The sequence below is a fragment of the Trichomycterus rosablanca genome, chromosome 20, assembly GCF_030014385.1.
Source record: "Trichomycterus rosablanca isolate fTriRos1 chromosome 20, fTriRos1.hap1, whole genome shotgun sequence".
Taxonomy (NCBI): domain Eukaryota; kingdom Metazoa; phylum Chordata; class Actinopteri; order Siluriformes; family Trichomycteridae; genus Trichomycterus; species Trichomycterus rosablanca.
The window spans coordinates 25,772,957-25,797,279 of NC_086007.1; the positions used below are offsets into that span (position 1 = coordinate 25,772,957).

At 39.4% G+C, this 24,323-nt stretch overlaps 1 protein-coding gene across 1 annotated transcript; it reads left to right on the top strand.

Annotated features, from left to right (window-relative positions):
- Positions 1–551: 551 nt before the first annotated feature.
- Positions 552–23,121, top strand: LOC134334281 (T-lymphocyte activation antigen CD86). Its single transcript, XM_063016521.1, has 5 exons — positions 552–555; positions 649–1,071; positions 21,482–21,823; positions 21,908–22,204; positions 23,090–23,121. The coding sequence occupies exons 1-5, from the start codon at positions 552–554 to the stop codon at positions 23,119–23,121; spliced, it is 1,098 nt and encodes a 365-aa protein (XP_062872591.1).
- The last annotated feature ends 1,202 nt before the right edge of the window (positions 23,122–24,323 follow it).

The following is a 24,323-nucleotide window of genomic DNA, read 5'->3' on the forward strand; positions in this document are numbered from 1 at the left end:
AGCCAGTGACAGAATCTCGGCTGGTAACACAACCGCACATTAAATAAGCTTTTTGCACATTATACCAAAAATGTCATAAGTTATTGTATGCACCGAGTAGAACAGTCCTTATTGTTGAAGGATTTAATTACTTTGTTTACACGCACCTGCACGTTGCAGCCCTTCATGTCGCGGCATCTTGAACTTTTCTCCTTTTTTGCATCTATACTGTCTCAGCGTTTTTATCAACCGGTCGGGTGTCTGTACAGGCACGTTTGGCTAATGTCTGAGGTTGGGTGGCATGAAACAGCCTAGCCATTGGGGGAGGGGGGGTGCTTATGTCAGTGCACTCTTAGTGCCGGTCCCAAGCCCTGATAAAAACAGGAGGGTTGCATCAGTTCACCAACACACACAGAAACTGGACTGACAAAAATAGCATAAATAGACATAACAGCATAAATTTTGCAGGCTGCGTTGGAATAGCTGAAAAAATACCTTTAGTATTATTCCTTCTGGTTTTAATCTTTGTCAATTGCAAGTCATGGCTGTATGATTTTATGCACCTATTAGCAATGGGTGTGGCTGGAATAGTACTAAACAGTGTCTATGTACTTTGGCCTTGTACAGTATGTGTTCTGTTATCTCTTTATGTGTGATTGTGTGTGTCAGACTTGGCAGAGTCCATCCTCAGGTCAATGCAGTTGAGTCGGCGGCTGTTGGTGGTCCAGAGCGGCACATGCGTCTGTGAGAAGAGCGAGCAGCTCCTGGAGTGCCGCTTGTGCGTATACCTGCACAGTACCTGGGGCACCCCGCTCATCAGAGTGCGGCGGCATCGCTCACCCACCGCCCCCTGCTGCCCAGAGCTGACAGAGTTGCGCAGGCGCGCCATTTGTGTGCACTGGCACGAAGAGCATTCGCAACACCACACTTCACACTTTTGGAAACGTCTGCGGCTTTCGCTGCCACTCCGGCCAATCGCTCTTGGCCCGAGGCTCATAGACAGCACATCGTCACACTCTGACCTGGCAACGGTGGCGCTGCGGCGCACACATGCTTCCTCAGGACCAGAGAGATCACGTGGCTACATGACACGTGCGAACAGACATAAACAAACCAACAGTGAAATACCGAGCACACACTGCTAACACACACACACACACCCCTTTCAGTACAGTACATGTGTTCTTTACAGTGTTGGGGTTACATTTTTCCATACCAAAACAACTTTGCTGTGTGGTAAAAGTTCTAATTTCTTTATGGCCATTGCCGTTTATGCAATGCTTCGACTAGCTGCAAAACACTCCCAGAAAACAGTACTATCACCACTATGCTTTACAGGAGGTACAGTGTTGTTAGGTTTGACCATGTTACCGTTTCTCCTACAAACATCCTTCTTGTTATTGCAGCTAAATTACTTAATCTAGACATGAAAAGTGATACCTGTGCCCAGCAGCTTTTAATTCACAGAAAGACCTGTAGAATATGTTAAAGAAAACAAATTTGGCGTGGCATACATGTCCCTTACAAGTGTGTTTAAACGTCGACACACAGCACACAAAGAGTAGCTACTGTACATATACATGTACACGAACTACTGTATAGATCTTACACTGTGGACACACACACACAACTAAATGTTTTTAAGGCCTAAAATAAAATAAATCAACAAATGACTTTATCACTGTGTGGTGTTTCACACTGAGACACTAGAGAGCAGCACCATCATATACAACCACCGCTAGCAATGCAACCGATTTAAAGCCTGCGTCTCAAAATCTAAATATTTATTTATATTATGAGATTAGTAGTAGATTAAAGGCAAAATTGTCAGATATTTAGTCACAATTTTGATTTAATGGATAAGAATGTTAAATAAGTCAAAACGTCACTGTTATAAGTCAAAATTAGCTTGCTAATGACTTGCTATTAGCTGAGTGTTTATTCTGAGTGTTTATCTGCCCAAATGAACTTTTGTTAACACTAGTATTATTAATATAAGAAGCCAAAATTTGGTTTAAATGTTTTTGTAAAGAATACTGTGCAATACATAGGCTATTAATTAAAATATTTGAATAATATTAATAATGTTATTTGTGGGGCAGTTGTAGTCTAGTTGTTAAGGTGCTGGACTAGTAAGCAGAAGGTTGCTGGTTCAAACCCCACCACTGCCAGGTCGCCACTGTTGGGCCCTTGAGCAAGGCCCATAACCCTAAATTGCTTAGACTGTGTACTGTAAGTCGCTTTGGATAAAAGCATCTGCTAAATGCTGAAACTGAAAATGTACATGTACCGAACTGTAGATTGGAAGGTTGAGAGTTTTTGACCCACCACTGCCACTGTTCAGGGGACTTAACACTCAGTTGTTTGGACTGGGCCCTGTCACAACTGAACACAGCTTTGGATTGAAGTATCTTAGAATATTGAAGTGTGTGTGTGTGTGTGTGTGTGTTGGGGCGGTTATTGTTACCACAGGGGTTAAGGTACCAAACTGTAGATTTGAAGGTTGAGTGTTTTTGGCCCACCACTGCCACTGATCAGAGGACTTAACACTCAGTTGTTTGGATGGAAGCATCTTCAAAAATGTTAAGTGTGTGTGTATGTGTGTGTGAGCACTGTGTAGTCTCTGATGATGTATATGAGGTTTTAATGTGGTTTATTGCCATGGACAGTGTGCAGTTTCCATGACGTTTCATTATGGAAGTAAAACTGATTGAGCAGCAAACACTTATTAAAATATACATTCGTTTCCCATTCCTGAGATGAACAGTATGCTGGCCAGTGTTGTGTCCAGTACACGAGTGTCCCCGACGAACAAACCTACAAACTAAGTTTATACTTGTGTGGACAGAAGACAATAAAAAATCTAATTTTACAAAATGTCCCAAGTTTTCTGGAAATGGGGTTTGTACTTAGGGACATTATTAATATAACGGAAACCTTTAAACAGTAGTGAATCTACCCAGGAGTGCCATGCCTTACTGGTAGTGTATTGTTGTGTCTGTATACCTAAACCATTTGCTGTTATAAGGGAATTCTACTCAATCAGAAAATTTTTGGGGAGAATGAAAGGTCATCAGTTTGTAGGTTGATGCTGAGGCATGGTGGTGCACAGCGTGGTGCAACAATATTATTATCCAAAATTATTATCCTAATTTAGTGACTAAGTCCTGACTTGAATCCAATTGAGATGCTGTGGCATGCCATTGAATGAGCAGTTCACATCTAAAATCAGCAGGGTATCTGATCTAGAGCAGTTCTGCAATCAACAGTGGGCTCCAGATTCTTCCATAGTCATGTGAGAGATTAACAGCAAATGACAGAAAGTGTTTAGTTGCAGTCATTGCTGCTAAAGGTGCTATAAGCAGATACTGAGTTATAGGTCCATTATAAAGGTGCTGGATAAGTTTGTCCCTTGAATAAATACAATAATGTTTTACAAAACGTGTTGTTGTTTTAAATTAAGATTTGTGTGTGATAATCATGTTTTGTTAAAACTCTATAATCAGTGTGACAGATCAGTGTGTCAGCTAAATGCTGACCAAAAACATACTGTACGTACATAACATACCGTATAACAAAGGGACAACAACTATATCACTTTTATTTTAATAACCCTCACCTGTAGCATCAATGCCATTAAATGTGTGTGTATTTGTGTGGATGCGTCGCCGATGCACATTTCAGTTTTTCTTAAGCTAATGAGAATAATTTTTACGGTCATTGGAATCAGACTGTTACTCCATGACGTCATGTATGTAGTTTAAACCTGTTTAGAGGTTTTCATGGGAACTGGGGGGTGGAGTCTGACTGTAAACACACACACACACATAATTTATGCAACTCTTCTGTTCTTTTTCTGTAATTAAATGATTGAAAGAATGATTTATAAGTTCACAGTGTGTGTGTGTGTGTGTTTTAAATATGACATTTGTGCTTGGTTACAAGAAGATATTACACTTCTCTAAAATCTCTTTTTCACCCACGACCTTTGGGCACAACCTTTGAATCTTTGACCACTCGACGATCAGCAGAACTGGTTCCACCAAATCTGTTTGCTTGACCTTTCAGTCTTTACATTCCAGATTTTCTCATTAAATCATAAGAATAAACCATCAAAAGCTTAGTTTTAGCCTATTTGTTGAGTGGTTTGGGTAACTGTGCTGCCACAAAACCAGATTTGAGTAGAGTCTGAGTTTACTTTTATTACTTTATTCACTTCGTGCGGCGCATCAGTTTAACTAGCAGCAGAACACAGGTTTCATCTGACTAGTGTCTCCTCCATTAGGTTTTCTAATGTCCAAGAACTTCAGCAAGCTTTCGTCAAGTTTTTAGGCAAGCTTAACACTGTAAAGCTGGTTTGATTGGAAAAAATGACCCCTGTACTTTAGCAGCTTTTAATTGATGGCAGACCTGTTCATTGGTGCTTCTTGGGTACCTCTGACCGTCCGGATGAACTTTCTTTCAGTTGGTTAAAGTTGGTTAAACACATGCCCCTGAGATCTGAATCTGTTTGTTAATGACTTCAAATGCCACTCCTGACCTTTACAAATATTTTTTATACTGTTTGATTGTAATGTGTATAGCTCTGTCTAATGGGTGCCATATCCTTTATATACGGTCATACAGAAGTACCAAGGAATGAAGAGGTCATGCCACAAAGTTACATGACATTTTGGACGTTTCTACACCGCCAAACATAAGTTGTGTTAAATAACGTGTTAAATAACGTGTTTCTAAAATACATTGTTTTACAAAATGTGTGTTTTGCTCAAGTTCCTTTAACACGTCTAATATTATGTTTTGTTCAGTTACCAGAAATTACCTTAGTGTGACAAATATACAGTTTTTATTTGGATTCAACAGTTCAAGTTCGATGTCAAACACAGTCACAGCCAATTTTGTATCTTCAATTCACCTCATACATCTTTGGACTGTGGGAAGAAACCCATGTAGACAAGGGGAGAACATGCAAACTCCACACAGAAAGAACCTAGACTGCTCCCCTGAGCCACTGTGCTGCCCCCACAAATTTAGTAACTGAGGCAATCAGAAAGAAATGACCTCAGTGTATATGTACTTTAAAGGAAAGTTATAAATGTCTGGGTTCAGTCACCTTTATAGTAATTGATTAAAAAGATGGAAAGTCAGTGGTGTTTCTTGTATAATAGAATCTGTTTAAGGATAAAATCCCCCTAAATCCCTAAGGAATAAGGAATGAAGCGCGTCACTAAACGCACATGTAGGTGGGATGAGGGTGTTAAGGGGAATCGGCGTGTATTCAGATAATTTATGCCTGTCATATTAGTCATTCACGTCACCCTCCACTGTGTATTTCAGTCGATATTAAGTGATGCACAGATCACCACGCAAACCGAAACTAAATCGTGAAACATTTGAGAACACATATAGACCTGATTCATTTACTGAGTCTGCTACATTTCCCCTTTTACTTTAAATGGTGTATATTTGACCTCAGATTAATAAAGGCCTTCTTTGACTTAAATTTGAAAGTTATTTAGGAAAATAAAACATGTCCAGCATTCAGCATGTGTCAGCATGATTCCTGTGCAAAGATGGGAAAAACCGAGGCTTAGTAAGATGTTGGAGCAGAGCCAGCCAGCCAGCGAAACTGCTGGAATTCTACCTAAAGAAAAGAACACCCAACTTCCAGAGGACCTTTCCTTAACTGTCTGACACATCACTACAAAATCCTCAACTGTCAGCTCTGAAAGTCATACTATTCCCATTATTTTCATACTAATGACACCTGTGAATTTGAGCATTGTTATCTTGGAAGACACCACTCCCATCAGGATATGATTTAGAATAAATAAACCCTTTTTCTTGGGTAACAAGTGGACCTGATAAGGCAGTCATGGTGAGTACCGAGTCTGATAAGAGACAAACCACAAACCAGATTTGGCATCCGGTACAGACCAACAGAAGAGCTACTGTGACTCAGAATCCTGGTGATGAGATAAATGTGTTACACCACACACTGCGTGGAACCCTCTGGTGCGACATAGTTAGGCCAGTCAAAAGTTCCCATACTAACCTGTACATTCCATTATCACACAGGCATCAGAACTGGGCACACAGGCACTTGAACAGGACATTGGATCAATGGAAAATGGTCGACTGGTTTGAAAAATCCTGTTTTCGCCAAGACCATGAGGCTGGCAGGGCATCAATGAGTGCTTTACCTGCTTGGATTGTGTTTAGAAGTTGCTTTAAATAAGTGTTTCCTACACAGGTGGTGCTTTATTGTTAAAAAAGTGTACATTTTCCTCAATCTTTTGTAAATAAATGATGACACACGTGTATAAATCTGTAGTCCATGCACTTTGGTGTGAAAGACATGTTATATCATCTTCATTTTGGAAATTTGCTTGAATTTTGAAAACAAAACATTTGACTGAATTCCCAGTCATATTAACTTTAGTGTGTCTCAAACCACATCTGCACGTCTTGTAATATTGCACAATATTTATGTGGTTGGAAACACTAAACATGTGCTTATATGTGCTTAAAGATTTTGTGTAAGAAAGGTTTATAACATAGTAGGTCCAAAACTAAAGAAGCTGTTGGGCTGAATAAGTGAAAATAAATTAGTAACAATTTTAAATGCTTGTTATATTGACTTAAGCTTAATACACACTTTTGTATCGTTACTGCAATACCAAACAATGACTTAAAGCAATTTATAATTATTCTAGATTTTTAGATACAGGGTGTACAAGATTACATTACGTTAAAGGTAGCAAAACTGTCAGGTAAAACTTAACAAAGTCTAGACTTCTTGATTACATTTACTTTATTTCCCCTTTTTTGGAGTCCCACTTCAGATATGCTCAACTTCCCCTTCCATCCACTTAGAAAACCTTTGTTGGCTGCACAGAATCCTGACTGAATCTTAACCGGAGCGTGAGAGCCACAATTGCAGGGTTGCTTTACCACATTTGGTTTTTGGTCCTTTAGATAGGGTCAGTTGTTTCTGTTGAGCAGCCAGCCAGGCCATTAGCACAGCTGAGACACAAAACCAAGGTTAAGGACCAAGGAATTAAGGGACCGTGCAATGACATTATGGAACCTGGAAGCTTTATGTAAACTTTGATCCGGCAATTTTTGTCTTTTATTTATGAGGGTAATATGTGTTAAATAATGTGTTTCTAATATAAATAGCTTTACTTGCTCGCAGCATTCTTAAGGACTCCTCCCATCCTGCACATAGACTGTTTGCCCTCTTGTCCTCAGGCAGGCACTTCAGGAGCCTCCGGACCAAGACCAGCAGATTGAGGAACAGCTTTTCCCCCAGAGCTGTCTCCTTACTGAACTCTGTCCCCTGTTAACCCCCCCACATCTCTCCTCTTGGTAAATGTTGCACTACAAACCTTTTTCTGCTTAGTATAATATATCATTTGTACATACTTCATACCTCATTTGTACATATCTCATTTTTCATAATTTCTATCTATACCGTATACATTCGTCTATTACGTTCATAGCACCTTAATCTGTTTCTGTTGAGCAGCCAGCCAGGCCATTAGCACAGCCAAGATACAAAACCAAGGTTTAGGACCAAGAAATTAAGGGTCCGTGCAACGTAGTTACATGACATTATGGAACCTGGAAGCTGCTTTTTCTGCTTAGTATAATATATCATTTATACATATCTCATTTTTCATAATTTCCAGATATACCGTGTACATTCGTCTATTATGTTCATATCACCTTAATCCTAATCTGCACCTTAATCTGTATATTATGTCTATAGCACTCCCATCTATGTATATATTATGTTTATAGTACATTCAATAATATATTCACCTGTATATCTTGTTCATACCACTGCCCATACTCTGCAAATAATGTATATTGTAGATGCTGTACATCCTGCACTTGCTGCTTATTGCACTTCTGGTTAGATGCTAAACTGCATGTTGTTGCCTTGTACTTGTACATGTGTAATGACTTTAAAGTTGAATCTAATCTTATCTAATCTAATCTACAAAATGTGTTTTATTTGTTGCTCCAGTTCGTTTTGTGTTATATTATGTTTTGTTTAATGACCAGAAATAATTTTGTGCGACACATATACAGTTTTATTTGTTTGTTTTGTTTTATTAAGATTTTAACATCGTGTTTTACACTTTGGTTGTGTTCGAGACTTGCAAACCCAAATATGACGACCTGGAAACTAAATATTTGAACAGAATGGTCTAATGCGCTAACCAACTTTTGCTGAGCTCTATCGACCTGGCCGGGTGCCCACACTGGCACAATGGGCCGTGCCTGAGAGAGAAAATAGGTCACCCTAAATGGCCTCTGGGTTTGTTTACATTACCTGTACAGATCCACTTCTATTATTCTACCACCTACACCTTAGTTAAAGGAAAGTAAATTATAAGAGGAAGAAACAAAGCCATAGATGAAAAGACTGGAGAGGTGGGAAAGCCCTAAAATTCCTCTAACTTCCTTGTAAGTTTGTGTGTGTGTGTGTGTGTGTGTGTGTGTGTGTGTGTGAGGTTGCATTATGGGAAATGTAGTTCAAATTTAGTGTTGATGGTAAAGTGAAGAGTTGGGAGGAGCCTGAGTGAGCAAAACAGATAATAAGAATCTGTGTTCCCCTTAGAGAAACCCCCGTCATCCCACCTACGCACTACACACACACACACACACACACACACACACATAACCTTTAAAGTATGACCCATACAATTCAGGGAATTCTATTAGGGAAGAGAAAGTGACACTTTTAAGTGTACTCAGCATGTTAAGTTTAAAAGATTCACCAGCTCATTATGAATTGTAGCAGGTTTTTAAAATCATGATCATTTCCCCCCCCTAATTTTGTTTGTTTGTGAGCATTTTTCTGAAGTATAAGTTGATCTAAGCAGAGTGTCTTAACCACCGGGCTTCAAAGTGCCCTTTTGTGGAAAAGCCTGAAGGTTCTTGTATTCAAAATGTATGTAAAATGTAATTAATTATAATGGAATTTGCAGCAATACATAATTTTACTTTGTACTGTATTTTACGGTGCAAACATGAACAGCCGAACTTAATCTGTGTATTTGTGTCTGCAGTCGGTAGAATAACTGTGCTGGTGTGTAGACCTCAAACTTAACTGAGTATATTTGTTATAAATAGTTTCCATCCTGATTACAAATTATTCCATAAAAAATGTAGAGACATGGTTTGCAATTAGTCAGGAGGCTAAAATAGAAAGATTTGAATGTGTACGTGTATTTTATAATTCTGTTTTTTTGGTTCACGATGGCCAGGTTAGTTTAGCTTGCTCGACCAGGCATTAAAGACAGAACTGGAGTGGGCGATTCTTGTCAATCAGGTGCTGTCTAATAGTCTAATGCCTAGTTTACACTACACGATTTTTGCCCTGATTTTCACTCGCCGACTGGTCTAGATTTGCCGGCTCGGGAGCAACTTGGTGTTTGCTTGGCGATCGAAACTCGGCTCTCAATCGCTATGTGTGAACTAGTGAACAACTCCATCCGAAGAGAGATATCTAGCTTGTCAAATATCTGAATCCGAGTTGCACGACTGGCAATGAGTGCTATGTCGAACAGCCGGTGAGAACGCAAGATACGGTGTGAGGGGAAACGCAGGGGAGAAGTTGTAAAAAGGTGGGACAGGGGAATAATATAGTTTATATCAGAATACATCGGCACACACACAGTTATACAGTATTTCTGACCTTATCATTTTCTACAAAACGCCAACGCTGCATTGCAAAAAATATTTATTAACCTCCAACTCACTATAGAAAAATCCATGCTGCTCGCGTTGCCAAATTCAGATTCATTTATTTTTTCTCCTTGAGAAGCTCGCCTGTGATTTCAGTTGGTGATAGATGGTGTAGTGTGAAAGCCACACTGACTTGAAAGACTCCCAATTACAAGAGATCCAGTTGTCCAGTGTGAACTTGGCATAACAAGCACCAACTTCTCAGCTGTTTCTTTATTTTTGTGTCTATTCATGTAACAAAGTAATAGGGTTAAGATTAGGATCAGGGTTAGGGATCTAGAATCATAAAACACACAGTACATGACTTTTCAGGGCACACCAACAGATCCATTAATGCCATTAGAATGACCCGGCCACATTAAAACATTACATTTATTAGACAGCATTCACCTCGTCAAGGTTCAGCAACAGAGCAGCTTTCAGAAATGCTGTGCTCTACCAGGGTGAGTAATAGAGAAGATTTAGACAACAGCCCACACTATTCAAATGATTCAACCCCACAGCCATGTAACAGGGTCAGATTTGCCTAAAAGGGTCACTAAGAACAATCCATTGCTATGGATGGCTTGAAAAGACTCCACCCCAGCAGCCTCGTAAAACAGTCCATCCGTGCAGGCCTTGCTATCAGAACTGATTAAAAATAGAATAAAATGTCTTTATTTGTCATATATACGTATATATACTCATGTACAGTACAACTAAATTCTTTCTTCACATATCCCAGCTTGTTAGGAAGCTGGGGTCAGAGCGCAGGGTCAGCCATTGTACGGCGCCCCTGGAGCAGAGAGGGTTAAGAGCCTTGCTCAAGGGCCCAACATGGCTGCAAGACAGAGCTAAGACTCTTAACCTTTCAGTTGACAGCCCAAAGCCCTTCCCACTAGTCTACCACTCATGGTTTAATAAAAGACTCTTTGTTTGTTTTGCATGCAGGGTTATAAAAAGCAAGCCACAAACACCGCAATGGAACTGCGCCTCAGCAGCTCATATCATCACAAAGCCTCCATTTGTTCTGCATATTATATTACTAAGCTACTGACGAGTTTGGTTGGATTATAAGTGCATGCCACGCCTTTAACTATAGTGGATCAGAGTGATTGGGTGGGGGGGACTCTTAGAATGTTGGGCTGAAGATCAGGGAAGGGAGGCTCCCTCTTTTTTGATGCTGTATCACCGACATTCAATATTCATTTCATCATAGGGCCCATCCCGAGACATAGCCAACCGTGTCTGCATGGACGTCCGGCTGGCTGACAGCACAGTTGAGACTCGAATCCAAATCTCAGAAGTTGTGGGCTTGCTTAAGAGACCAAGGCTCAGAATCACAAGTGCACATTCATGGCATTTTATTGGCACTTATGTGCTTATGTTGGTGTGACTTAAATTATTAAAGCTTAATGTATAATGTTTACTTGAATGTATACTTTATTATATACTTCTAAGCTTTAATTTATACTCATTTTGTACTTGAATGTAAATACTAACCTCCCTGAGTGAATCATTTCTAGCGCACCAGCTTTCTAATCAGCAGCCGGACGTCTCTGACCTCTCATCCTGTTTGCTTCACTAATTTTACTCTGTGTATTAATACTCTTAAAACTCCTCTGATGACATAGATCACACATTATAATTAAGGGAAACAGTGGAACGGACTAAAAAGGGCCTAAAACAAGAACTTTGCATTCTAGAAAGTGAAAAGGGGACACCCAGAGGGACACTCAGAGGGACACTCAGGGACATTCGGAGGGACACTCATTTCTGATGTGCATAATTATGTTTACTCTGCATTCAAGGTCTTAATACATGATACCTGAACATAACTTTAAAATATTCTTTCATTCAGCAACAAGAGTGGTACTGTGCTCAGGAGGATACAGTCTGGCTTTAGTCTGCATTCCAATTCATCCCAAATGAACTAAATGGGCTGAGGTCAGAGCCTTTTTAGGGACTTCAGAATCAGAATAAATAACTGAATTTATAAAATAATGACATTAATAAAACACCTTTTAAATAAATATGCCTGGCAGTCAATGCTGAACAGTCAGTTGTTATTATATTATATTAAGATTTCTACAAACAATAAACAAAGCCACAGTCAGTGCATGTACTTCCTTGTGGAAATGGTTTCGGTGAGCTTAGCAGACTGGAACGAATAGCAAATAATACAAACACTCAGTTCTATTAAATAGGGTTTTGGGGTTTAAGGTTATGGGTATATAGGTGTAGTAGGGGACCAGAGTGTTGAATAGAAGCATATAGGAGGAAGGAAGTACAGAGTTGTTGGAGGTTTTTAAATAAATCTGCTCTCTTTATTATCTCCTTCTGTTACGTAAACACATATCACTGTGAGCAGAAGAATGAAACCCAGTAAAACATCTCCTCCCCTTCAGAACTAGTAATGGAACACATCTGCTTAACTGAGCTTCAGTTTTATTTACGGCATGACTGAGGAAACATCACACTTACTGGTAGGAAGAAAATTCTTTACAGTTTATTGTTTTTTAGTCTTAAGATCTATGGGTTATTTAGGGGTTCATTCATTATTGATTCTGAGTTGAAGTACATGGATTATTATTTATTTGGGTTTATGGATTTGGTGTTTGGGTTAAATGTTTGTGGAGGTTTGTTTGGGTTTAGGTGTAGTGTACCCAAATTATTAGTTTAGGTTTAGGGTTAAAATACACAGATTATTTGTTTGCATTTAGGCTTAATGTACACTATGTTTTTTGGTATAGTGTTAATATACAATATAAGATCATTTGACTGGGTTTAAGGTTAGTGAACACTGATTATAAGTTTAAGTTTAGGGTTTGGTGTACACAGATTATTGGTTCAGGTTTAGGATTATTGTACACAGATTATTGGTTTAGGTTTAGTCTATACATATGGGTTTAGGGTTTAGTGTACACAGATTGTTCGGATTTGGGTTTAGTGAAAACAGATTATTGTTTAGGTTTAGTGTAGACAGATTATGGGTTTAGGTTTAGTGTACACAGATTATGGGTTTAGGTTTAGTGTAGACAGATTATGTGTTTAGGTTTAGTGTACACCGATTATGGGTTTAAGTTTAGTGTAGACAGATTATGGGTTTAGGTTTAGTGTACACAGATTATGGGTTTAGGTTTAGTGTAGACAGATTATTGGTTTAGGTTTAGTGTACACCGATTATGGGTTTAGGTTTAGTGTACACAGATTATGGGTTTAGGTTTAGTGTACACCGATTATGGGTTTAAGTTTAGTGTAGACAGATTATGGGTTTAGGGTTTAGTGTAGACAGATTATGGGTTTAGGTTTAGTGTAGACAGTTTATGGGTTTAGGTTTAGTGTACACCGATTATGGGTTTAGGTTTAGTGTACACCGATTATGGGTTTAGTGTACAAAGATTATTGTTTAGGTTTAGGATTATTGTACACAGATTATTAATTAGGATTAGGCTTAGTGTACACTGATTATTGGTTTAGGATTAGGTTTAGTGCACACAAATTATGGGTTTAGGTTTAGGATTATTGTACACAGATTATTGGTTTAGTGTTTGGTGTACACATCATTGGTTTAGGTTTAGGATTATTGTTGAGGTTTAGGTTTAGTGTACACAGATTATTGGTTTCGGTTTAGTGGAGTCAGATTACTGTTTAGATTTAGGGTACAAAGATTATTGGTTTAGGATTAGGGTTAGTGTACACAGATTATGGGTTTAGGGTTAGTGCACACAGATTATGGGTTTAGATTTAGGATTATTGTACACAGATTATGGGTTTAGGTTTATGATTATTGTACACAGATTATTGGTTTAGTGTTTGGTGTACACATCATTGGTTTAGGTTTAGGATTATTGTTGAGGATTAGGTTTAGTGTACACAGATTATTGCTTAAGGTTTAGTGGACAGAGATTATTGTTTAGATTCGGGTTTAGTGTGCACAGATTATGGGTTTAGGTTTAATGTACACAGATTATTGGTGGTGTGTAATAGTTAAAGCATTAGTGGTTTTAGTAAAGACATTTTATTGTGTTATAGTGAGTGAGTGAGTGTGTGACGTTCCGCGATAGACGCGCCCTGGTGAAAAGAATTCAGATACGCCCACACATCCATACACGTGTGTGTTTCTTATTTTTATTTTTAATATTTCCCTGTAACTTGCTTTGGCAATATGAATGTCCTTATTTGTCATGCCAATAAAGCTTCTTTTGAGTTTGAGTGTGTGTGTGTGTGTGTGAGAGAGAGAGAGAGAGAGAGAGAGAGAAAGCGAGAGAGAGAGAGAGAGAGAGAAAGCGAGAGAGAGAGAGAGAGAGACAATAAGCACGAGATGAGATGAGAGCATTTTGGGGTTTCCCTCTGACGTTGGTGATCCGTCCCTCGAAACTAAAGGTTCCTCTTTTCAATTCTCCAGAGACGTTCATTCCACACATTCTGAAGCTGCTGTCTGCTGGAACCAACCATGCTGCTCAACATTCTGTGAGTACACAACTGCACAACACTCTACTAAACACACCACATACACAACACACAACACACACACACACACACACACACAAGAACCATAAAACCTCTTTACAAGTGTAATGTGGGGTGTGTGTTTGGTGTGTATAATGTGTATATGAAGGGAATTGGCTCGAGTACATAACAGGACAGAACAACCACAGTACTAAAGCCAGTAGGCAACAACAGACAGACATTAGACAGAAAAAAGCAGAAGTGCAATGACAAAGGCATGTCAGGGTATTTGTAGCTCAGTGGTTAAGGTACTGGACTAGTGATCCAGTAATCCAGGTCACTGTTGGGCTCCTGAGCAAGAAGGATGCCTTTATTTGACATATATACATATATTTGGAAGCTTGGGTCAGAGCGCAGGGTCAGCTGCTGTACGGATTGCACAGATTATTGTTTGGATTTGGGTTAAATGTACACAGATTATTGTTTGGGTTTTAGGATTATTAGGGTTTAGGATTATTGTACACAGATTATTGGTTTAGGTTCAGTGTAGACAGATTATTGGTTTAGGTTTGGTGTAGACAGATTATTGGTTTAGGTTCAGTGTAGACAGATTATTGGTTTAGGTTTAGGATTAGTGTACACAGATTATTGGTTTAGGGTTAGTGTACACTGATTATTGGTTTAGGTTTAGGTTTGGTGTACACAGATTATTGGTTTATGTTTAGGTTTGGTGTACACAGATTATTGGTTTAGGTTTGGTGTACACAGATTATTGGTTTAGGTTTAGGTTTGGTGTACACGCATTATAGGTTTAGGTTTGGTGTACACAGATTATTGGTTTAGGTTTGGTGTACACAGATTATAGGTTTAGGTTTAGGTTTGGTGTACACGGATTATAGGTTTAGGTTTGGTGTACACTGATTATTGGTTCAGGTTTAGGATTATTGTACACAGATTATTGGTTTAGGATTATTGTACACAGATTACATATATTTGGAAGCTGGGGTCAGAGCGCAGGGTCAGCCATTGTACGACGCCCCTGGAGCAGACAGGGTTAAGGACCTTGCTCAAGGGCCCAACAGTGGCTGCATGGCAGAGCTGGGATTCGAACTCTCAACCTTTCAGTTGATAGCCCAAAGCCCTACCTACTAGGCTACTACTGTCCAGAGCTAGGTCCTTAACCATCTGTATCTCCAGTTGTATTCAGTGATAGTTGTGTGGACAGGTAGTTGCACAGTAATTGAAAGCCGTGGCCTAGTGGTTAAGGTACTGGACTAATAATTAGAAGGTTGCTGGTTCAAGCCCCACCACTGCCAGGTTGCTGCTGTTGGGCCTCAATTGCTCAGACTGTGTATACTGTAATATAAATCGCTTTGGATGAAGGCATCTGCTAAGTGCAGAAAATGTGTGTGTGTGAAGTCAAATTACAGTGAAATTAGATGTGTTTGTTTAGCGCTTATAACAATGAACACTGCGATTCCACGTCCAAAAACCCCTAATGAGTAATCCTGGTGCGAGAGAGGCAAGGAAAAACACCCTAAATATTATAAGGAAGAAACCCTAAGAAAAAAAACAGAATCAAAACACACCTTCATCCTTGTTGGGTGGCCAAGTAGATAATAGAAAGAATAAAGCACTAATAGCAAACAGATACTAAACAAATAATCCACAAAGTTGAATCAGTTCATCTGGACACAAGTTTGTTGTAGAGATACGTTTCGTCACTCAATCCGAATGACTTCTTCAGTCTGAGCTGGTGTTGAATACCCCAACCTTATATGCAGTTGATTTGCATAACGACCGATCACCGCCCATTGGATTTGTGTACCTGGATTATTTATCAACAGATAAACAAATAATCGATTAAAATAAGAAGCATAATGAAAATTACAACAGATCATCACACTTTAATATTCTGCTTACAGCATGTTAGTGTGTTTACAGTGTGTGTTAATAATGTGTGTACACTATATAAACATTATCTACACCTTCCACACATTCACACCGGAACAGGATTGATGCAATAATGCAAGCGTGCCAGAAAGAATCTCCTGCTCCAAAATCAACACAGCAAAGCTTGAGTGACGTTTGTTGCTGATCACATGAGCTGAACTAAATGGAACAGGGAGCTTTTAAAAGCATGGACAGGGCACCAATCCAACTCAGGGCGTCACACCCTCACTATTTCACTAACCCACTGACTTATTGATCCACAGCTGGGGAAATTTTGATGAGCTCATTCTCCTTCTTTTCCTTTTCACACGGTTGCTGTACCACACCCAGGCTGTCAGCCGTGCCACTGTGTTACAAACAATCCACATACACACTCTACACAATATATACACATCAAACACTTATATAAAGTATCTTTATACACTGATCAGCCATAACATTAAAACCAGCACATACCAGCACAACACACACCAACACACCACCACCATGTCAGTGTCACTGCAGTGTTGAGAATGATCCACCACCTAAATAATACCTGCTCTGTGGGGGTCCTGACCATTTATGAACAGCATGAAAGGGGGCTAACAAAGCGTGTAGAGAAACAGATGGACTAAAGTTAGTAATTGTAGAACTACAAAGTGCTTTTATATGGTAAGTGGAGCTGATAAAATGGACAGTGAGTGTAGAAACAAGGAGGTGGTCATAATGTATACACAGTGTATAAAGTATCTATTCTATATAATTCACAATAATGTAGGCACTTGGGTGGTATACTATGCTAACACATTACTACAGTTCTAGGGATGCAGTTCTAATCCATCATTTACATTTTTGGCATTTAGCAGATGCTTTTATCCAAAGTGACTTACATTATACAGTCCAAGCAATTAAGGGTTAAGGGCCTTGCTCAAGAGCCCGACAGTGGTAACCAGGCAGTGGTGGGGTTTGAACCAGCAACCTTCTGCTTACTAGTCGAGTACCTTAACCGCTAGGCTACACCTGCCACATAAGTCGTGCTATCAGCCAGTCAGGCGTCTACATACAGACTTGATTGGCCAAATCTGGGGAAAGGGGTCCCTGTCCACTGTCCACCAGAATAAAGCGGTAGTAAAAAACTGAAAATAAGAAATGGAATAATTCATGTATAGTGTGTGTAAGTGTGTAATGTACGTAGTGTAAAGAGTAAATACAAGAGACTATACATGCACACATTATACACTCTTCATAGATTACACTACATACTATACACTCTATATAGGGTGTGTACCATCGCTATATGATGTATGTGCAGTATGTGTATATGTTGTGTTTGGGATGTCTGCTGTGTCTTTTGCCACAAATACCACTAAAGCTGAAAGGCTTCAGGCTGAAATCGGTCACATCAGACCACAGGACTTTCATAAAGACCCTTTTTATGTAACATTTTACATTTGGCTGCCCAGAATGACAGTTGTTATGTTACTTTAGTCACTTTAGTCAGTCTGTTCCAGGCAGTGTGGCTGTAATTTCATATTTTCTGAACTTGTTTTTGATGCACTGAAATGAGCTTCTGATGTGGTCTTGTATTCTTTATCAGGAACACCATATTAATACTGGGTTGGGCTCTCGGAACAACCTGTGTTCTTTGTGTCATTGACTTCCGCTGTGGTTTGAATGCATGATTTGTCAGCTGCACTTCAATAATCAGTGGATTCAGATCTGATGACTGGGTAGATCATTAAAGCACACTTGAATTTATTGTCATTTTCATGGAATCATGAATGTGCTTTGTTTAGATGATGGAGCAATATTATGCTTATATATATATAATAGTATTAATGATTTTATTCATTGTCTGTTTTACTATCATTTTATCCTGGTTAAGGTCTCAGTGGGTGCAACTCCCTGAAAGCACCCCGGACAGATCGCCAGTCTATGACAGGGCAAAGTTTACACTGGTGTTTTCTGACATTAGTGTCGTTTTTACAGGATTGTAAGCAGACATTTATAGTGTAACATGCAGTCAGACTCCAGACTGACACTAAACAGCTTTTATTTGTGATTTAATACATATTAGTTTCAGTGTTCATTATTTAAATGATGTAAACACATAAAAAACTCCAAATGTGTCTGTACACAGAGCTGGCAGATGCACACTGAGGGTGGGTAAGGGTCGATTCAAATCAGCATTCTCACTCTGTAGTGATGTGTAACTCAGCTATTGATTGCAACCAAACAACCACTTCTATGTTGGTTAACTGGTTAATCAGTGACGTCTCTAGACGTAAATAAATCCCATTTTTTCTGTTTTCTGTTTTTTATGTGGACATTAATTGAAGTTCCTGACCATGTCTGTATAACTTTAGACCTTGTGGTGCTGCTACATGACAGGCTGATGTGTACAGTGTTCCTAATAAAGTGGCTGGTGATTATTTTTATTCTCTAGTTGTGATTGGTGTTGATTTCGGCTCATTGTGATTGTGCATTTTGACACAATGCTTGATCCCACACTTTCTTTCTGGGTTTACTTTATAAAAGATGTACAAACTTACTGACCATTAAATATGAAATAGTTCAGCCGACTGAATACGCTACATGGCCAAAAGTATGTGGACACCCTCTTAATTATTAGCTTTGGGGAGGGGGAGGGGTATACAGCAAAACCCATTGCTAGCATGTTTACACAATTCATTATACCTTTACACAACAAACAACATGCTTTCAACAGTTTGGGAAAGTCCCTTTCCTGTTTAAGCATGAAAGCAAGGTCCATAAAGACATTTTTATTTAATGGCACTGATCTGAACACTGAGTATCAGTGTCATCAGTGTGTTTGGCTAAATGGGCACGAATTCCCACAGTCACGCTCCAATAAAGTAAGCCCTTCCAGAAGAGTGGAGGCCGTGCTTAACTCATAAATAATGCACATATGACGTCAATAAGCTCATGATCAGGTGTCTATTTACTTTTGTATTTGGGATTTCCCAATCAAGTGATTGTGTGTGTGTGTGTTTGTCTTTATATCAAATAAAGTGTATATAAATCAGAACTGGAATGTCTCTCTCACTTCCTGATACATAATAGGCAGAAAATAAAAGCTCTATCTCGCTTTCCATCTCTCTCTCTCTCTCTCTGTCTCTCTCTCTCTCGCTTTCCTTCTCTCTCTCGCTTTCCTTCTCTCTCTCGCTTTCCTTCTCTCTCTCGCTTTCTTTCTCTCTCTCTGTGTGGCACTAAAACACACACACACACACACACACACACACACACACACACACATACACACACACTCTCTGTCTCTCTCATACACACACAAACATACAAACACACACTCTCATTCTCTCTATAGACAAACTTAACTTCCTATAAACAACAGTCGACAGTTCTGGCTGTTGGGAGTGCTCCTTCTTGTTTTTAGTCCCGACTCAATTCCTGTGAAGTGTGGGCGTACATAGATGCCGTGTTTAAAATGTGAAAGGGCATCTATTCACCCGGTCACGTCTGACTGAAACGTTTGCTCATCACCATACAGCAGTTGTTGTCACAATGCAATGGGTGTGAGGAAATAACTCAACTATATTCAGAAGTGCTGACCAGATACTTTTGGCCATGTAGTACGGGTGCCACACAGCAACAGTTGGATATTCTACCGGGTCCTCATGGTTTTCCTCCTTGTACTGTGGTTTCAGAAGGAGGAGAGTAAAGTAAAGATAGTTGAATGATTGATTGAATGAATGAATTAATTAATTAATAAAATAGTGTTTTTATTTTTGATTGACAATCTAATGATCAGATTAACTTCATGTAATCTGCATTATTAATATTGCTTTTGTGTTCTTGTGGATGTTTCAGGTTCCTGTTTGTCCTCAGCACACTGCTGCAGATGGGAAGCACTGGTAATACACACACACATTATAGTGAACCACCAAACCATTTGTCATTGTAATTTTATTACACTGGCCGGCCATAATAGACAAATATCAGTGTCAAATATCCAGTTTGTAAACAGGCCAACCCTCAACTGGCAACAGGCTTGGCTAAAACAAGCTTTAAGGTGGAAAAAAGGCTACAAGATTTAATAGTCAACCTTTTATTTCTCCCTAAATGGAAAATATTGGCTCTTGTAAGATCTACTTTAAATGTAGCTGTTTTTGCTGTGAATGGACAAAATAAAAAAGCATTCTGACAGTACAGTTGACCTTAAAGTGGACAAATCACACCCACAATCACACCTTTTGAATTAAAGGTCAGTGTGCAAAGACACTTTATTTAGTGTAAGGAACACAAAACCTGAACCCCTGAGCAATAAAAACAACTATTATAGGTTCTTATACCAGTAACTACCCCGCAGTAACAACCCCGGAAAGTACGGCAGTCTATTGCAGAGTCTTGTCCACTCCTTTTTCCAGACACAACTAATCATGTCTGTGTGTAGACGCCCAGTCAATCGATGGCACCACTGGGGATTTGAACACTGCTAGCATAACTAACCACTGTTCCACCTGAGCACACATAATAATAAATAATAATAACAATAATAAGTTAGATTTATATAGCGCCTTTATCATACTCAAGGTCGCTTTATAAGAAAAGTTTTCAGACAGGTTACAAGCTGTTACAAACAGGTGTGATTTAGGTTGAGTTTTAAAGGATGAAAGTGATGAACAGAGACGGAGAGATTGTGGTAAAGAGTTCCAAAGTTTAGGGGCCATGACACTGGAAGATCTTCCCCCTGCTGAGACCAGTCTGAAAGTAGGGATGGCGAGGAGGCCAGCATCAGTGGACAGACAGGGTTACCTTTAGCCCATAATCTCTCTTGCTAACTGTTAATCAGTTGTGGTACCGACAGCCATCTGATTTCAACTGTTAGGTGCCCGGATTGTTTAGTATGTGTAGAACAGGGCCAGATGCACCCTATGGTGCGAACACTGTTTTTTTTCTGTTACCATGTTTTGCAGATATAATGCTGAAGCCAATTTGATTTTGTGCACATATTCGTCTATTCAATGCTGATCCGTACCAACCGTGTGTGTAATGGGTTTCGCTGGGTATTAAGTAGGTTTATAGTAGAGCCACGGTCGATGATCTCTGGGGTCTGAGTGAGCACTGGTGAAATACTGGTAATGAGCAGAAAGTTGTGCTAGGAACTTTTTGACTTGAGAAGTGGGTCATTAATGTTTAAAGAGCTAAGCGGGCTAATATAACCATGTATTGGTCACTGACTGATCCATGAAGTTCCGGTTGTTGCAGAAATCATTCAAATGTGCATTTAGACTTGACATTGTACCAGGTCATATTATTGAGTTTGTTTATAACTAGCATTACAGGCTACTAAGAAACCCTGACTGATCTGTGTGTGTTTACATGTGGATGAGCACAGACGTTGTCGCAGAGCTTCATGTGCACGGGATTGTGGGAGAAAGTGTACATCTGCAATGTATTGTGAGTGATTCCCGCTCCATTACACGAGTATACTTTCAGAAGGAGGGAGAGAAAGAGGCGATCTTCTTGAATGGTTTTGAGCGTTCGCCAGTATCTGACTCTGTCAAAGCCTATGTCAAAGACTATGTGAATCGGACAGTCGTCGACAGAACCAGGATGAGCATGGAGTTGCTCCATATTTCACTTGCGGATGAAGGAGTCTACACGTGCGTCGCCTTTTATGAACCGAAGCCTCATGTAGTCTTACACAATGACACAGTGATTCACCTCAATGTCACAGGTACACAAACTACTCTCGTCTGTCAGAAACAGAATATACTGTCTCAGAATGTCTCATTTATCGACTCTCCTCTTTGTCTGGCAGCCAATTACAGCGTTCCTGAGATCTCCATCGATCGGTGCAGCGATGGTCCCACCCCACAGAGCTCGAAGATCTGCGTCTTCAGTTGCTCCTCCTCAGGAGGATTCCCTCTCAAAAACATAAACTGGTTTGTGTCTGAACACAAGAACAGCTTGCTGAGGGAGAACGGGGATGGTGTGAATGTGAGAGACCCAGTGTCGGGGGTTTGGAACGTGTCCCAGAGTGTAACGCTCAACTGCAGCCAGCCGGTCAACATCAGCTGCTCTGTAGGGGGCGCCGTCTCAGAGCTCCTTCATGTGTGTGAGTGTCACAAGAAATTAGATCCTTATTTATTGCATAGTTAGTGTTTTTACAGCAGAATCAGGTTCTATCAGTAAAATAAAATGCACTATAAGGGCTGTATACAATCAGTTGTATTAAAGGAATTAGATACTTAACAGTGTAGGAAAGCACATTCAGAATGCCAAGTCACACAAATGCTCCAGTGACAGAATTGACACAAATTACTACAGACATACTTGTACTTATAATTTTGTGGATTTTTGTGTGGGCATTATTGGCGATGGTTTAACACTGGGATGTCCACATACTTGTGGCCATATAATATACAGTGGGTCATGAAGCTATACAGCAACTCCACCAGATAGCGCCAGAGTGTCATTTACATTTACATTTACATTTAGCAGACACTTTTATCCAAAGCGACTTACAGTACTGTGATAGTATACTTTCTAAGAAATTGAGGGTTAAGGGCCTTGTTCAAGGGCCCAACAGTGGCAACCTGGCAGTGGTGGGGCTTGAACCAGCGACCTTTCGATTACTAGTCCACTGCCTTAACCACTGAGCTACCACTGCCCTCATTTAATTTATTTAGTTGGCATTCTGCATTTATAAAATCTCTTTTTAAACATTTTTAATTCCACAAACCCAGAATTACTTTCAAATAATAATAATAATAATCAATAAATAATAATAATAATTTTATTATTATCACAAATTCAATTTCTAGTGTTTAGTTGGCAGGCAGTGCAGCAGTTTGTAGGGTAAGGGGGCATCAGCAAAGCTTATTTGGGTGTTTGATATTTTTGTTCATAAATTTAATAAATTAAATAATGTTTTATAAAATGTTTTTCCCTCAAACTCCCTTCGGGTAATGTGTTTATTTAATGATGTGAAATCACTTAGTGCAGCAAATGTACAGTAAAGGAGGCAAATAGGATGTGATCCATGTGCTCTAACAAATGACTTGTGTGTGTGTGTGTGTGTGTGTGTGTGTGTGTGTGTGTGTGTGTGTGTATCGTGCAGGTCTGGATGCACCCTCCGATTCACACCCTGATTGGTTAGTGTTTGTCGTGGGTGCCGTGTTACTTCTCATCACCTTTATTATAGCAGTCGTTCTCATAAAGAGACGCAGAACACAGCAGCACCAAGGTACACACACTATACACACTATACCTCTCTTCCACCCCAACTGAGATAACCTCACACACACTAATTAAACACACCAATACCAGTTTATGTGAGATTATCAGAATGTGAGATTTGAACTCGTGATCCCCAGACCTCAGCAGTAGCAGGTTAATGTACAGTACTTTACCACAGAGCCACTCGAGGAGCTAAATTAACCAAAGAGTCTCTTAATAACATATAACATTCTTACATAAACATATTTTACATTTACCCTCATACACATACCTCATTTACTCATCTATTCACTGACAGCTTTTATTAAAACACCTTACTGTTATACATCATATACATATGTTAATGTATACATGTGTAACTCATGTAATAAACTACACGTGTAACTCAGTATTTTCACAGGTCTTTAGTTTACAAGCTTATAACTTTTTGTCTCTTTTACAGCAGAATCAGCAGAAATGGAGAATTTAAAGTAAGTACATGTTCCTCTTTTTATGTTTTAATGCTTTTAATTAACTTTTTTTTTTTCCTTATGTAAAGCACTTTGAATTGCCACTGTGTATGAAAGGTGCTATACAAATAAACTTGCCTTGCCTTGCCTTTTTAAATAATACCCAAAGTCAAAAGTTTGCATACACTTGTAGGAGATATTTTATGTCTTGGGAATCTAAATGTTTGTCAAAACAAACACTTTTGTAAATGTAACAACATTTATTAAGTAAAATATATATATACACACATGCATTGCCAGAGTACAGTACTACCCCTATCATTCTTTTTTTCTATTTATTGATGCATTTTCTCCCGATTTTAGAGTAGTCAGTTTGTCTTCCGCTGCTGTGGATACCTGATTGCATTCGAGGAAGGTATATTTCCTGCTCACGCCTCCTCCGACCTGTGCGCAGTCCTTAGCGGACCCTTTCTTTTTCACCCATGCACTCTGCACAGGCGCCTCTATCTGCCAGTCAGGGTCCTTGGGCAGCGTTTGAAGACCCCA